This window comes from Trachinotus anak, unplaced genomic scaffold, assembly GCF_046630095.1.
Source record: "Trachinotus anak isolate AG129_WGS33_773 ecotype Australia unplaced genomic scaffold, CSIRO_AGI_Tana_v1 ptg000019l, whole genome shotgun sequence".
Classification (NCBI taxonomy): domain Eukaryota; kingdom Metazoa; phylum Chordata; class Actinopteri; order Carangiformes; family Carangidae; genus Trachinotus; species Trachinotus anak.
In genome coordinates, this window is record NW_027273870.1 from 29,901,166 (window position 1) to 29,915,000 (window position 13,835).

The 13,835-nt window shown below is 49.0% G+C and overlaps 3 protein-coding genes across 5 annotated transcripts in view; 2 read left to right on the forward strand and 1 right to left on the reverse strand.

Annotated features, from left to right (window-relative positions):
- The first annotated feature begins 343 nt into the window (after positions 1-343).
- Positions 344-5,169, forward strand: acaa1 (acetyl-CoA acyltransferase 1). The gene is made up of 12 exons (XM_071503435.1): positions 344-601; positions 678-771; positions 842-899; positions 987-1,066; positions 1,149-1,191; positions 1,294-1,392; positions 2,167-2,247; positions 2,695-2,885; positions 2,972-3,151; positions 3,648-3,703; positions 3,897-4,042; positions 4,121-5,169. Exons 1-12 carry the CDS (start codon positions 416-418, stop codon positions 4,194-4,196), a joined length of 1,290 nt encoding a protein of 429 aa, XP_071359536.1. The 5' UTR covers positions 344-415; the 3' UTR covers positions 4,197-5,169.
- esf1 (ESF1, nucleolar pre-rRNA processing protein, homolog (S. cerevisiae)) lies at positions 5,075-11,878 on the reverse strand. Its single transcript, XM_071503434.1, has 14 exons — positions 11,748-11,878; positions 9,945-10,384; positions 9,362-9,708; positions 9,133-9,246; positions 8,690-8,799; positions 8,373-8,525; positions 8,162-8,276; positions 7,873-8,050; positions 7,612-7,779; positions 7,208-7,335; positions 6,997-7,087; positions 6,813-6,907; positions 6,561-6,716; positions 5,075-5,661 (listed from the first exon to the last, which is right to left on the reverse strand). Exons 2-14 carry the CDS (start codon positions 10,360-10,362, stop codon positions 5,317-5,319), a joined length of 2,418 nt encoding a protein of 805 aa, XP_071359535.1. The 5' UTR covers positions 10,363-10,384; positions 11,748-11,878; the 3' UTR covers positions 5,075-5,316.
- A 104-nt stretch (positions 11,879-11,982) lies between these two features.
- Positions 11,983-13,835, forward strand: part of ndufaf5 (NADH:ubiquinone oxidoreductase complex assembly factor 5) — a 4,196-nt gene continuing 2,343 nt past the window's right edge. Inside the window, exons 1-6 of one of the 3 annotated variants that reach the window (XM_071503437.1) lie at positions 11,983-12,121; positions 12,236-12,657; positions 13,008-13,048; positions 13,267-13,330; positions 13,432-13,479; positions 13,562-13,665. In XM_071503437.1, the coding sequence (XP_071359538.1) occupies positions 12,406-12,657; positions 13,008-13,048; positions 13,267-13,330; positions 13,432-13,479; positions 13,562-13,665 (509 nt within the window). In that variant the 5' untranslated portion in view covers positions 11,983-12,121; positions 12,236-12,405. Of the gene's footprint in view, positions 12,132-12,235; positions 12,658-13,007; positions 13,183-13,266; positions 13,331-13,431; positions 13,480-13,561; positions 13,666-13,835 lie in introns of all 3 variants that reach the window. The other 2 variants (XM_071503438.1, XM_071503436.1) reach the window with 2 other exon arrangements.

Here is a 13,835-nt window from a genome sequence, read left to right on the forward strand (position 1 = left end):
TTGAAAACGCCGAATTAACTACGAACAGTTTCTTTCTGCTGTGAACCGGTGGAGGTTCCGACCAGTGTCACTGAGTCACCGTGACTCTGAAGAAAACGTAAAAACCCGATGATTCTCAGCCGAGTTCTGAAGCGCTCAGTTCCTGCCCCGTTACTGTTTTACTGTACCCGGTCATCATAAGATAAAAACTCGTTGTTATAGTTTCCTTCGTGGATGAGAAGCTGCCTCAAGACCTCAAGAGGAAGACGAGGAGGGGGAGGGGGAGGGGGAGGAAGAGGAGGAGCAGGGGGAGGGGGAGGGGGAGGGGGAGGACCGCTCGGCCTCTTCGCGCTCTAATTGTCCCTCTTCTCTTTCCGTCCTGAAGAAGGAAGTGACTCCAGCCGTCCAGACTACACTCAGGTGGTTCATCATCGCAATGCACAGGTTGAAGATCATTGCAGGTCACCTGTCTCCCTCCGCTTCCTCTGACCAGCGGCGGGATTTATGGAGCTCAGAATGTGGATCCGGATCCGGGTCTGCAGGGAGCGGCGGCCCGGACGACGTGGTGGTGGTTCATGGACTGAGGACCGCTATCGGGAGAGCGAAGAGAGGATCTTTCAAGGTACCTGCTCACCTGTTCACCTGTTCACCTGCTCACCTGCTCACCTGCGCTGACAGTAACTGATGACGTCTTCTAGGACACCACACCTGACGAGCTGCTGAGCGCAGTGATGACAGCTGTGCTGACAGATGTTGGACTGTCACCTGCCCAGCTGGGAGACGTCTGTGTGGGTGAGTCCCCCCCCCCTCAGACTGCTGATTGAAATGCTCTGTGTGCTCACCTGTGCTCACCTGTCTGCAGGTAACGTGCTGCAGCCTGGAGCCGGGGCTCTGATGGCCAGAGTGGCTCACTTCCTCAGGTGAGAGGTCAAAGGTCAGAGGTCGCACTGACCCTCACACACTCGTCCTGTTTCACTGACTCTCCTCCTGCTCTGTCCTCACCTCAGTGGGTTTCCAGAGACGGTTCCTGTTTACACGGTGAACAGACAGTGCTCCTCCGGGCTCCAGGCTCTGTTCAACATCGCAGGTAAACACTGACGCACACGCACACACACACACACACACACACACACAGCCACAGTCACCTGCTGTTACCTGTGTCTGTGCAGGAGCCATCAGGAGCAGGTCCATTGACCTGGGCCTCGCCTGTGGGTACGTCACCTGTCAAAACTACAGTTAGAGTCAAACAACGTTTCTCCAGGACACACAAACATTATATATGTGTCTGTGTTTGTGTGTCTGTGTGTGTTACAGTGTGGAGAGCATGTCTCTGCGTTCAATAGGAAACCCTGGAGACCTGAGCTCCAGGCTGATGGACAACGACAAGGCCAGAGACTGCATCGTCCCCATGGGGTGAGCGCCGTGCTGCCGGGGCTCACAGTCCCAGGACGAACTCTGAACGTGTTAGAATCACAAACTTCATTTCACCTCCAATTGGTCACAATCAATAAACAACTGGATGTATACTAATCAATCATAATCCCACAGTCACAATAAGAATTGATTATATCTGAATTGGTTGTTGCTTCACAAAGTTCACTGAAACCTCCAAACTGTCTTTTCACAAATTGTCTTAGAAAGTAAATATCATCCTGATCATGATGTTTCTCTAAAACCCTGAGGCTGTTTCAGCATCTACACAAGTTCTTACTGTAGAAAACCTGAGAATCCACTGAATCTTTTCCCAGTTAGTTAAAACCCAGAACAGAAAAATAAAAGTTTTAATCCCAAACCTCCAACCATCAGCTTGCTCCAGGCGCTCTCTCAACATTACGATGTCCTTCCATCTCCAGAGATTAAAATCCCAGAGTTTGTGTAGTTTGTCAGAATCTTCCATTTTATTTGATTAATTAGTATTTTTTTATTTTATATATTTTTATATTTTTATTGATTATGTTTTTGTGTTTTGTATTATGTTACAATTTCTTCTAATTTGGCACAAATGTTCACTCAGACTCAAAGAACAACTGATTTGATTTTGGTGTTTAAAGGTCAAAGGTCAAAGTCACTGTGACATCATATAACTGAAGAATTCATAAACTATTTATCTGTGTGTGTGTGTTCTTTATGCTGTGTGTTTGTGTGTGTGTGTTGTTTGTGTTGTTTGTGTTTGTGTGATTTGTGCAGCATCACCTCGGAGAACGTTGCAGAGAGATTCAGAGTCTCCAGAGAGAAGCAGGACGCCTTCGCTCTCAGCTCTCAGCAAAAGTAACCAAGCAAATACTTTTTAAATTCTTTTTTCCATTGAGTTTGGTGTCTGTCAAAGCTCCACCTCCTCGGTGCAGCATGATGGAACCTGTGTATGTGGCATGTGAACATGTGTATGTTGACATTGATATATTAACTAATTATTACATTCATTAGATTAATTAATTATCCTGCTGGTTTTCCTGGGAGGTTGTTTTCATCTGGCTGTTGGTTAAAAACGTAACAAATTTGAATGAAGTTTGGTGGAAAGGATCAGAGGATCAGATTTGTAGTTTCTCCATGAATCATACCTGAACGTTTTCTTGGGTTTACATGGTGATTTTTTTTCAAACCAGGTCACAGTCACCTTTAAAGGAACCTAGAGAACTGATGTGAAGTGACAGGTGTAGGTAGGAGGGTGTGTCGTGTTTACAGCAGGTGTAACGATCAGGCTCCGCCCTCTCACAGAGCAGCCCGGGCTCAGGCCATGGGACTGTTCGACCAGGAGATCGTCCCCGTCACCACCAAGTTAGTGGACGATGAAGGCAAAGAGCGAGAGGTGACAGTGCGGAGGGACGACGGGGTCAGACCTGGAACCACTCTGGCAGGACTCGCTAAACTGCGGCCGGCCTTCAAACCTGACGGCAGCACCACAGCAGGTGAGTCGGCGCCGCGGCAACAGCAGGTGAATGGATGAACGTCTGTGAGCAGCTACTGACTCAAACACACACATGTTCTGTCCCAGGTAACTCCAGCCAGGTGAGTGACGGAGCAGCGGCCGTGCTGATTGGTCGCAGGTCTGCAGTGGAGGCTCTGGGTCTGCCGGTCCTGGGGGTCCTGAGGGCCAGTGCAGTGGTGGGGGTCCCTCCTGATGTTATGGGTATTGGACCAGCGTTTGCCATCCCTGCAGCTCTGGAGCAAGCTGGTGAGTCTGAGTCAAGGTCACATGATCACATAACCCCTCTGCTGGTCTCCTGTGGTTTAGTCTGAAGCAGCTGTACCTTCATCATCATCATCATCATGTAAACCCCTGTAGGTCAGTGGGTTTAAAGCTGCTGCAGGTTCAGTTCATGAAGCTCAGATTTATTCAGATCAGCTCATTTACTTCTTTTAAAAAAACTACAAAACCCATCAGCTATAAAACTGTCATGATGGAGACGGTGTCACTGATTACCTGATAAATATTAATAATAATACAGTTTATTTGATAAGTTAATGTATGGAAGCAAATCTGTCTCACCAGGTTTTCACATGATGTTCTTTTTTTACTTTTTTGAAAAGAAAAAAATCAGAAATTCACACTTTACAATTTCGAACTCTGTTGAGACTTGAGTCATGTGACTGACGTGTGTGAAGCGGCTGTGGTGCTTCAGTCTTGTTGAGTTGTGTTGTTGTGTTGTTGTTGTTGTGCGTCCCCTCAGGACTCACCGTGGCCGACATCGACGTGTTTGAAATCAACGAGGCCTTTGCCAGTCAGGTGAGCTCCACATCACCTGGTTCACACAAACCAACAAATGTTTGTGATGTTGTCACTGGTGAAAAATCAGTTCTTCTGTAAGTCAGAGGTCAGAGGTCAGAGGAGCCTGCACCTGGATGATCCAGGACCTCAGTGAGGACAGGTTCTGTTATGAGTGTGTTCCTCAGTGACCTGATCTGGTTCTGCTGCTCAGGCCGTGTACTGTGTGGAGAAGCTGGGGATCCCGCCGGAGAAGGTGAACCCTAACGGGGGCGCCATCGCCCTGGGACACCCTCTGGGCTGCACCGGAGCGCGGCAGGTGGTGACGCTGCTCAACGAACTCAAACGCAGAGGCAGGAGGTTTGTGTCGACCGCCACACACACAGCAAAGACCTGAGCACAGAGTCCAGACGGTTCTGAGCCTCTGTCTGTCTGCAGGGCGCTCGGCGTCGTGTCCATGTGCATCGGGACCGGGATGGGAGCCGCCGCCGTGTTGGAATACCCCGGACCGTAGGAGGTGACTGTGACGGACAGGTCACTGTAGCACAGCTCAGGTGTGACTCTACGATCAGAGCTGCAGTGATTCATTGATTAGATGATCAACAGAATATTAATCAGTTTGAACTTTGGATAAATAATCAGCAGATTAACTGATGAACATTGTGACATCGTGACCTGCAGCGACCACCTGACCAGGAGCTCATCCTGTAAACGTCTGAGACCAGAGCTCCACTAGTCCACCGCTGAGACGCCTCCGTCCTCTTAAAGGACGAGTTCATGAGTTTTCAAATGTCTTAAAGCTCCATGTTTTACTCTTCTCCTGTGTTTTATCTGAAGTGTTGATCTCCATCAGAAGATATATCTGTGGTTTTAAGAACCAAAAACCATCTCAGTGTAGTTTTACATCTCCTCTCTCAGGCTTCTCTCTGGAGCTCTAGTAACAACAGGTCAGTCAGCCAATCAGAAGAGAGGATCTGAGCCTCTCTTCTCATTGGCTGACTGCTTTGTTGTGACATCACAAAGTTCCAGAAGTCCTGACGGCTGGTTTTAAGGCTCAGTTTCTGAATACAGGCTGTGTGCATTTCTCTGTGGACTGAGGCTTTGATACTTTCACAGTATTAATATAGAACCTAGACCTGCTTTATAATCACAAACACATGGACATCTACCTTTAGACTGTGTGGAGCTTTAACACAACAGCCATGAGTCCTTATGAACAGTGAGACAGGCTTTGCTTGCTGTCAATCATCCCTCGTAGCAGCAGCGACTGAGGAACTCAGCGACTCTGATGTTAATATTTGTGTAGAAGATCATTTCTAATAACAGCTGATCGAGTGCCTTTGATTTCATGTTGCTCATCAAACACAGTGTGACCTCAGCAACACTTCAAACTCATCTCAATCCACCTGCTTTATTAAATCAAACTGTGTTTTCATCTGTAACCATGACGACTCAAACAGTCAGAATAAAACATGTCAACACCTGAAGCAGCAGGATTCAGTTTTTACTCATCATGTGTCCGACTCTTCATTTCCTGTTGTCTTCCTGGTGCCTGAGATTCGTTTCTGTACAAACACATAAAAATAAACAGGAAACTGATCCAGGCTCAGTCCGTCAGCAGTTCTCAGCTGAACCTACACCAGCCTCTGTTTCTTCCGAGCCTGAAACTGCTGCGTTTTGCTTTTGATGGACTTGACGAGCAGAGACAGGCCGGGGTCCATCGCTTTCTGTGCCGCTGGAACATCAGAGTCATTTTCCCATGTCTTCCCTGACACTTCCTGTATGCCGGCGGCGGTGGGCGTGGTCGCCTGAGCACCGAGGACGTCATCCTTCTGCCGCCGCTCCTCTTCTCGTCTGCGCTGCTTCTCGGTCAGGATGCTCTGAGTGGCTTTGGTCTTCTTGTAGCTGGGGTGGGACGGGTCCAGGTTGAACAGGTGGGACGTGAACATGGCCTGGAAACGGGGGTCTTTAACATCCACCTGGACGCACACAGACAGGAAGTGGTTCGTTACAGTCATGGTCATTGAGGCTGGTGTCATTATTTTGATGAAACAGAACTCTCATCGTGTCTCATCACTCGGCCGTGGTTTCAGATTTTCACTGGTCAGAGTTTCTTCTTCTACTGTCTGTAAATTCTTTATCTTACAGCATCATAAATGTGGTTATTTACTGTTTGTCTCCATGAGATTATTATTATTATTATTATTATTATTATTATTATTATTATTATTCAAAAAGAAAAAAAAAGATTTTTGGGGCTTGAACAAGCTCGAAAACTCAGATCAACACACAAATCGAGCAAAATCAGAGACTGGGCTCTGGGCCGATGGTCGAGGGGCTGATGATTGGTCCTATTACAAATGACATCATCCAATTTTTTCAATTAAAAAAAAAAATTTTTTTTTTCAATTTTGGATTTGGTGCTGTGCTTTGTGTTTACAGGTTTGGTCTGTAGGACGCACAAAGACTCACAAACTCTGCAAAGCTCAGGCGTTGTTGAGAGACTAGTGGTGCCCAAACTCAGTCAGTGATGTGGGCGTTGGCTCAGGGCCCCCCCCTCGAAAAATTCAACAGATACCAGACATCTGTATCCTGATATGACGTCACAGTCGTAGCGCCACCAACTGAACACAGGAAGTAACCCTTGAGGCCATGGTCTGGCCCTGATCAGCAGGAGCAGCTCTGGGATTCTGATGGTAGAGATGTGTTTTTGTTTCCTGCGTTATTAAAGCTATTGAATCTGCCTGACTGTGTCATTGTCAGCTCTGCTGTACAAATAATTATCACATTCCTGTGACGTGACGCTCAGAAACTCCGTGGATCCTGTGGGTCGGTTAGTTGGTTAACGGCAGGTCAGAGTCTGAACTGAAGGTCTCACCTGGAAGTCGTCGTCCTCCACAGGCTCCTCCCCCTTCTTCAGCAGCTTCTTCCTCTTCTTCTTGCTCAGGTTCTGCTGCTCCACGATCTTGTCGTAGTTGAAGTGTTTGTGTTTGGCGTCGTCGTCGTCGTCCTCCATCAGGAGCGCCATCTCAGCCTGCACACACACACACACACACATACACACACACACAGTGAGTCTGCAGAGCTCAGGTTTGCTGGTTTTCATGACGAGCTGAGATTAACCTCTGACCTTCTGCTTCTCCAGCTCCTCTTCCTCCTCAGCCGTCCGCTCCTCTTCCTCCTGCTCCTTCTTCTTCTTCTTTCCCTTCTGTTTCTTCTTCAGATCTGCAGACACAGCAGACAACACTGACGCTGGACTCAGATCCACATGAAGGTAAAACATTCGATACTCATCGACTGACAGCAGCGATCACCTGTAGCACCCAGCTCCTCGGCGAAGAAGGGGTCACTGAGGTCAACATCTGGAGGAAGCTCTTCATCACTGAGGTCTTCCTCAGCTGCTCCCTGGTGGAAGACAAGCAGAGTGAGTGATCTGTCGTCCAATCAGCTGTGACTTGATGAAGACGTTAACTCTACTCTGACGCTATGACAGCTGGACACATCTGGAACATCTGCCGTCTTCACCTGTTTCCTCTGAGACTTCTTCTGCTTCTTCCTCTCCTTCTTCTTCTGCAGGAACTCCTCCCAGGGCGTCGGCTGCTCCTTCTCCTCCAGCTTCTTCTTCACCAGCTGCTCCGTCGTCTCCTTCAGTCCTGCACACACACAAAACACACACTCAGCGAACTGATCCGACTGTGCAGCCTGGTGTTACTGTTATTACTGTGTGTGTGTGTGTGCGTGTGCGTGTGTGTTACAAGAGAAAAGAAACACATCTACTTGATGTTTTTACTGTCAAACCTGGTTTGACATTCACACTGTTTGACCACATGTTGAACCTTCTAGCAGGAAAACACTGACACCAAGAGAAACATTCAAGAAGAAAAACAAGAAAACAAAAAGATAAAAATCTGTTTCTCACACACACACACCTGGCACCCAGGTGATCTCCATCTCCATGTCTTTGTCCTCCTGCAGCTTCTTCTCTCTGTCCTGCAGACCTCTCAGCAGCTCCCTGTACCTAGAGATCTGCTCCTCACTCTTCTTCTTCTTCTTCTCTGTCTTCTTCTCCTCCTCCTTGGCCTCTTCTGTTCGTTTAACTGTGAAACCAAACAAAGGACAGAACAACCCGTCAGTGCTGCTTCCTGTCACCACAGAAGAAGAACCTTCTCAGTTACGATGAGTCCTCTCACTCTCTGCTGTGACGTCGTCGTCTCCAAACGCAACCTCTCCCTCTTCATCCTCCTCCTCTTCCTCGCTGGAGGAGGCCAGGTAGGCGTTGAAGTCCATTTCCAACAGCTCGTCCTTGTTGAACTTCCTGTTGAGGGCGGTCACCCGCTCGTGGTCGGTCTCGTCCCACGTCAGCTGCACCTGATTGGTTGAACTCAGACACGTGAGTCCTACTGATCGTCTTCACAGAAACATCTGTTGATTTCTTCAGAGTTTTTAGATGTTCTCTACAGTAACGTGTGCAGGTCTCACCTTTGAGGTGGCCGCGGCTGACGAGGTGAACAGTTTGGGCGTGTAGGCCGACAGGTTCACGTCTGTCGCTGCGTCTTTAGGCTCCTCGGTGAACATGACGTCATCAGGAATAAACCTGTTCAGAAAGTTTCAGCTTCACTTAGTTTTGAATGATTTCACTTCAGTTCTGTGGGTTTGTGTTCTCGGTGTTCTCAGGTTCAGGTTCTCCTACCGCAGGTCCAGGACGGAGCAGCTGCTCTCGTACTCGTAGCCGTCACACTCCTCGTAGATCTTAGCAGCTGTGTCGACCGAGTCGCACTCCACCACGGCGTAGTAATACTTCAGACGCTTGAACTGGTAGTCGCGCATCTTCTCCCTGTAAACGCTGAGGAGACACAGCGCAGGACACAGGAGGAGGTTTCATCAGAACCACGAGTGGGAACTGACTCATTCAAACACAATTTAACTGTGTGAGCGTGTGAGTGTGAGTGTGAGTGTGAGTGTGTGTGTGTGTGTGTGTGTGTGTGTGTGTGTGTGTGTGTGTGTCACCTCTCCTCCTCGGTGTCGTCCTCTGAGTCCTCGGGCAGCGCCCTCAGCTCCAGCGGTCCCTGCGTCTCCTCCACCATCAGCCTCTCCCTCCCAAACTCAGACGGGTAAATCTGGACAACAACACCCAGCATGCACTGCAGTTTATCTCTCTCACACAGATTCCACACTCACCTGTCCACCACCTGAAACTGACGAGCAGAAACGCTCTGCTGTCAGCCTGGTGATGTGTTCAAGGCTCTTCAGGGTCAGAGAACAAAAGTGCAGCCAGAGAAACATTTCTGGTCTTTCCTGCCTCACTCTTCATCACTCTTCCTCACCTCACTCTTCCTCACTCTTCATCACACTTCATCACTCTGCCTCACTCTTCATCACTCTTCCTCACCTCACTCTTCCTCACTCTTCATCACACTTCATCACTCTTCCTCACTCTGCCTCTGTGTTACCTTGACAGACAGCACGGCTCCTCCTTTAGGTGTGAAGGAGCTGCACAGAGCCAGCAGGTCTTTGGCCTTTATGCGGTCCCAGTCCATGTTGCAGACGGCCAGTCGGGCCGAAACCTGGTGCGCGCGCGCACACACACACACACACACACACACACACACACACACACACACAGTAAACACAGTGAAAGTGTTAATGTGTGAACGTGTCCGTCTCCAGACGTCACCTCACCACGTCACTCCGTGGAGCATCTTTGCACAGCTCTCCCCAGTCGTGTTCGATCTCCTCTTCCTCCTTCCTCAGGATGGCATCAACATCATCGTCATCTTCATCTGAGCTTGTCTCTACGTTGCCCTTCCCTCTGGCCAGATCCGGTCCACTGTCACTGTCACTGTCCTCCTCTGAATCCAGACCGGACTCCTCCTCATCCAATCCACTTCTAACATCACCCTCCTCCTCTACATCATCATCTTCTTCATCATCATCATCTTCATCCTCCTCACTGCCGTCTGTGACACCGCCCCCCAGGTCGACACCGTCCTCCTCCTCAGTTTGCTGCTCCTCATCATCTTCATCATCTGAGGAAAATAAAGTCACAGTGTCTTTAGTGGTTTCTCTGAGTGTTTACCTGAAATCTGCTCTATTTTTATTGGATCACTCAGAAAACAGTCAGCCAATCAGAGGAGAGGCTCAGATCCTGTCTTCCTTTATTCCACCTCCAGACCCCTCAGATCTGCTGACCAATCACTGCTCTCCGTTCCACACTCACAGTTAAAATTTAAAGGTTTTAAGGAAACAACAAACATCTTCTCACCTTCGTCCTCCACCACTCTGACTCCTTGCTCTCCTTTAGCTCCTCCCCCTCTGCTCTGCACTCCTTCTCCCTTCTTCACCTCCCCCTCAGCTCTCACCAGCTTCTCCTTCCCTTTCTTCTTCTTCTTCTTTCCCTCAGCCACCGCCTTCTTGTTCTTTGCGTCCTCTTCGTCTTCTTCTTCGTCCTCGGAGTCAGAGAGTTTGTAGAAGCGCTTCAGGTCGTCTGTGGAGGTGTGGTTGATGGGACGGCCTCGTTTGTCCACCGTGTACTTCACCTTGAAGCGCTGGTCGTGGAACATGGACTGGAAACGCTTGTCGATCTTGATTTTGTGTTCTCTCTCCGGCATCTCCCAGAAGCGTGGATCCTTCTGCACCCGGAGGAAGCGCTCATCGCTCAGCTGCTTCTTTTTGGACGACATGGCGGCAAAATCACGGCCTCACCTGCCAAATAAACAGAGAAGAAGAATATTTTTGATGTTTCTCCTACTTTGTAAATCTTGATAAACAAATTTGTTGCCGAAGTTAACACTAAAAATGACCCAACTTTCATCATCTGGTCAGATTTGTCTGATTTCTGGAATATGGAGAAAATCAAGTAAAAACAAGACAGTAAGGAAAACTGTCCTAACACGACTGGACTCTTCACATTTTACAAAATAAAGGTTTGTTCAGGACCTGGAGTCAGACCTGGAATCAGACCTGGAATCAGACCTGGAGTCAGACCTGGAATCAGACCTGGAGTCAGACCTGGAATCAGACATCAGACCTGAAGTCAAACCTGGAGTCAGACCTGGAATCAGACCTGGAATCAGACCTGAAGTCAGACCTGAAGTCAGACCTGGAGTCAGACCTGGAGTCAGACCTGGAATCAGACATCAGACCTGAAGTCAGACTTGGAGTCAGACCTGAAGTCAGACCTGGAATCAGACCCGGAGTCAGACCTGGAATCAGACCTGGAGTCAGACCTGGAATCAGACCTGGAGTCAGACCTGGAGTCAGACCTGGAGTCAGACCCGGGTGGTGTTTGGTAGCAGAGCTCAACAATTAATCACAATATTATCAAAACTTTATATTTTCACGATGTTCTGATCGGTGAAAATGGAAACTGCCCTGAAACGTGACTCGTATCACAAACACAACGTCTGTCAAACTCATCACAATGTGATTTTTCCTGTGAAAGGTTCAGACCAGTTTGACAGTAACGGCCCAGAGCAGCAGGACTCTGTCCAACAAACAAAACAACACAATACAAAAACACAACACTAAAGAGTAAAAGTGAAAACAGAGGAGACACAAGCTGAGACCAAACGGTGCAGCAGCAGCTCAGGTGTTCGCCTGCAGGTGAAGGGCTGAATCAGGTGAATGGTTCAGGTCAGTGTTGTGTGAAAAGAGAAACAGGAAGTTAGAGGCAACGACATCAGTGTTTACAGATTCATTCATGTGATGATATGTTCACACACACTCACATGTTTATTAACAGCTGAGCTTCAATGTTTTCTTCTCATTTTCTATATTATTATATCATCACTGTTGTTATTGTTGTGACGTGTTTTCTCAGTTATTAATATTATTATTATTAGTTATTTATAATATGAATATTCTGGATTCACTGATTTCTGGCTAATTGACTCTAAACGGCTGAGACACGCTGGTGCTCATGAGGGGAGACGGTGTTGGCGGAGCAGCAGAGCCCGGGCTGAGGCTCCGCCCCCGGCGTCCCGCCAGCTGAGCGCCCCGTCCCGACCCACCGGACTCGAACTGACGGATTAAACCGGGTTAAAAGAACTTTCAGGATAAAACTCACCGCTTCCTCGCCGCTCCGCTGCCACACGTGTTTTCCCACAATGCAACTGTTCCGGGACCCCTCCGTCTCCCCCCCTTTTCTCGCTAAGGCAGGCGCAGAGGGACAAACGGACTGAAAGGCGCAGCTCGGGCTCTGCTGTCTTCAACCGGGAAGCTCTCGTTATCCGGTTAAACGCGTTTCACGTCGTTAACAGCTGCGTTTTCAAACCAGAGTCTCTAATATTATTCGATTTTCTTCCTGTTTTCTCGACTGAGTTGAGCTCGATGTTCTAAGATGTGAAGCAACAGCCATGAAAACACCGTGACTTTGATGTTTCTGAGACTGAAGGTCGTGAATGTTCAGGTCGCAGAAGAAATTTAGCCCCGAGAAGAACCGTGTGTGAAAGTATATGATCGATCTGCCAGTTACTACTCTAGTAATCGATTAATTGTTTGGTGTAAAACATCAGAAAAGTGAAAGTTTGTTTTTGGTTTTATTTTTATTTTCAGTCCTTTTCCAGGCTGAGTTCCAGTTCCATGGTTTTCGGTGAGCCCAGCGGATTCCAGCTCCACATTTTCCCCCCCGCTCCTGCCTGAGGTGGTTCAGGAGGACAGGAAGCGGCCCCCCCCCCGGTGCTGGGGCTCCGAGCTGCGGCTGACCCGGAGGAGGAACCCGCGCCATGAGCAGCCGGCTGTGGGGCACAGTCCTGCAGAGGCTGCACACACCCGGACCCCGTCCCGCAGCCTGGAGCCGGGTCCGGTCCTCCTGCTGCAGACCCCAGGCCGGCCCGAGACCTGACCCCCCCCGCAGAGGGCTGGCCGTGACAGGCAGCGGCACCATGAGTGTGTTCAACAGGGAGATGAAGAAGAGGCAGAAGAACTGGGCTGCGTCGCTGCAGGACGGGCACCAGTACGACTACCTGAGGGACGAGGTATGACGCTGCAGAGCTCAGCCAATCAGAGACCGCAGCGAAGGACGCGTCACTGAACTAAAGTACAGAATCAAAAAGGTCACTGGTAACCATGACAACCAAGGCCCGGTGCGGGTCATCAGGTCATTCACATTACAGTCTTTATTTCTTATATTTTCATTTTATTTTACAACTAAACAAACGAACATGAGAAAAGTGAAGAAACTGCAGTGCGACATAAAGTCACAGAAACAGACTGAAGATGTGAAACCAGGGTGAATGTAGAAGGCGCCTCAGAAATCTGTAAAAATACTGTAGGTGAAAACTGAGGGACCTGAGCTGAGCTGCCCCTGTGCTGTGTGTGTCTGCAGGTCGGCGGTCGAGTGGCTGATCGCGTCTATGACATCGCAAGGTGGGTTCATGACGACGGAGCCGGACCCACGTTTGACTCACAGTCCAGTCAGGGAGTCTGGGATGGGGGGTCCACCGCAGACCCAGTGAACCGGAGGCTGGTTGGCTGGCTGTCTGTCCCAGTCCACTCGTCCTGTCAGTGGTTGTCAAGCTCTTGGATGGAAGATTCGTATATAAATAAAGTTTGACTGATGCTGTTCTGTCTTCCTGTCTCCTCAGGACGTTTCCTCTGGCGCTGGACCTCGGCGGCGGAAAGAGTCACATTGCAGAGCATTTGAGCAAAGTACAGTGTGTTTACCTGAGTCTGAGCCTGTGTGTTCGTCTCCATCTGCTCCAGGCAGCAGGAGTAAAAACTGAGACGTGATCTGTGTGTGTGTGTTTCAGGACGTTGTGGAGCGGCTGTTCCTGGCCGACGTCTCGGAGCAGACTCTGGTGAGCGCTGAAACACAGTGAACTCTGACACATGCAGCTGATAGACGTGATGCTGTAACGACTCTGTGGCTCTGACCTCCAGAAGCAGAGCCGACGCACTGACGTCCCCACCACCTGTGTGCTGGCTGATGAGGAGTTTCTGCCCTTCAAAGAAAACACCTTCGACCTGGTGGTGAGCAGCCTCAGGTGAGTCGCCGATCACCTGCCGGCTTCAGGTTCTAACCCTTTTATTGGTCCTCGGATCAGTGGAGTTGAGGTAAACTCACACCTCAGGTCCTCAGAGACAGAGGAGGAGCCTCCACCTACTTTACCTACATTTTTATTGATCTAACTTTATAGTTTTTGTATCACCGATA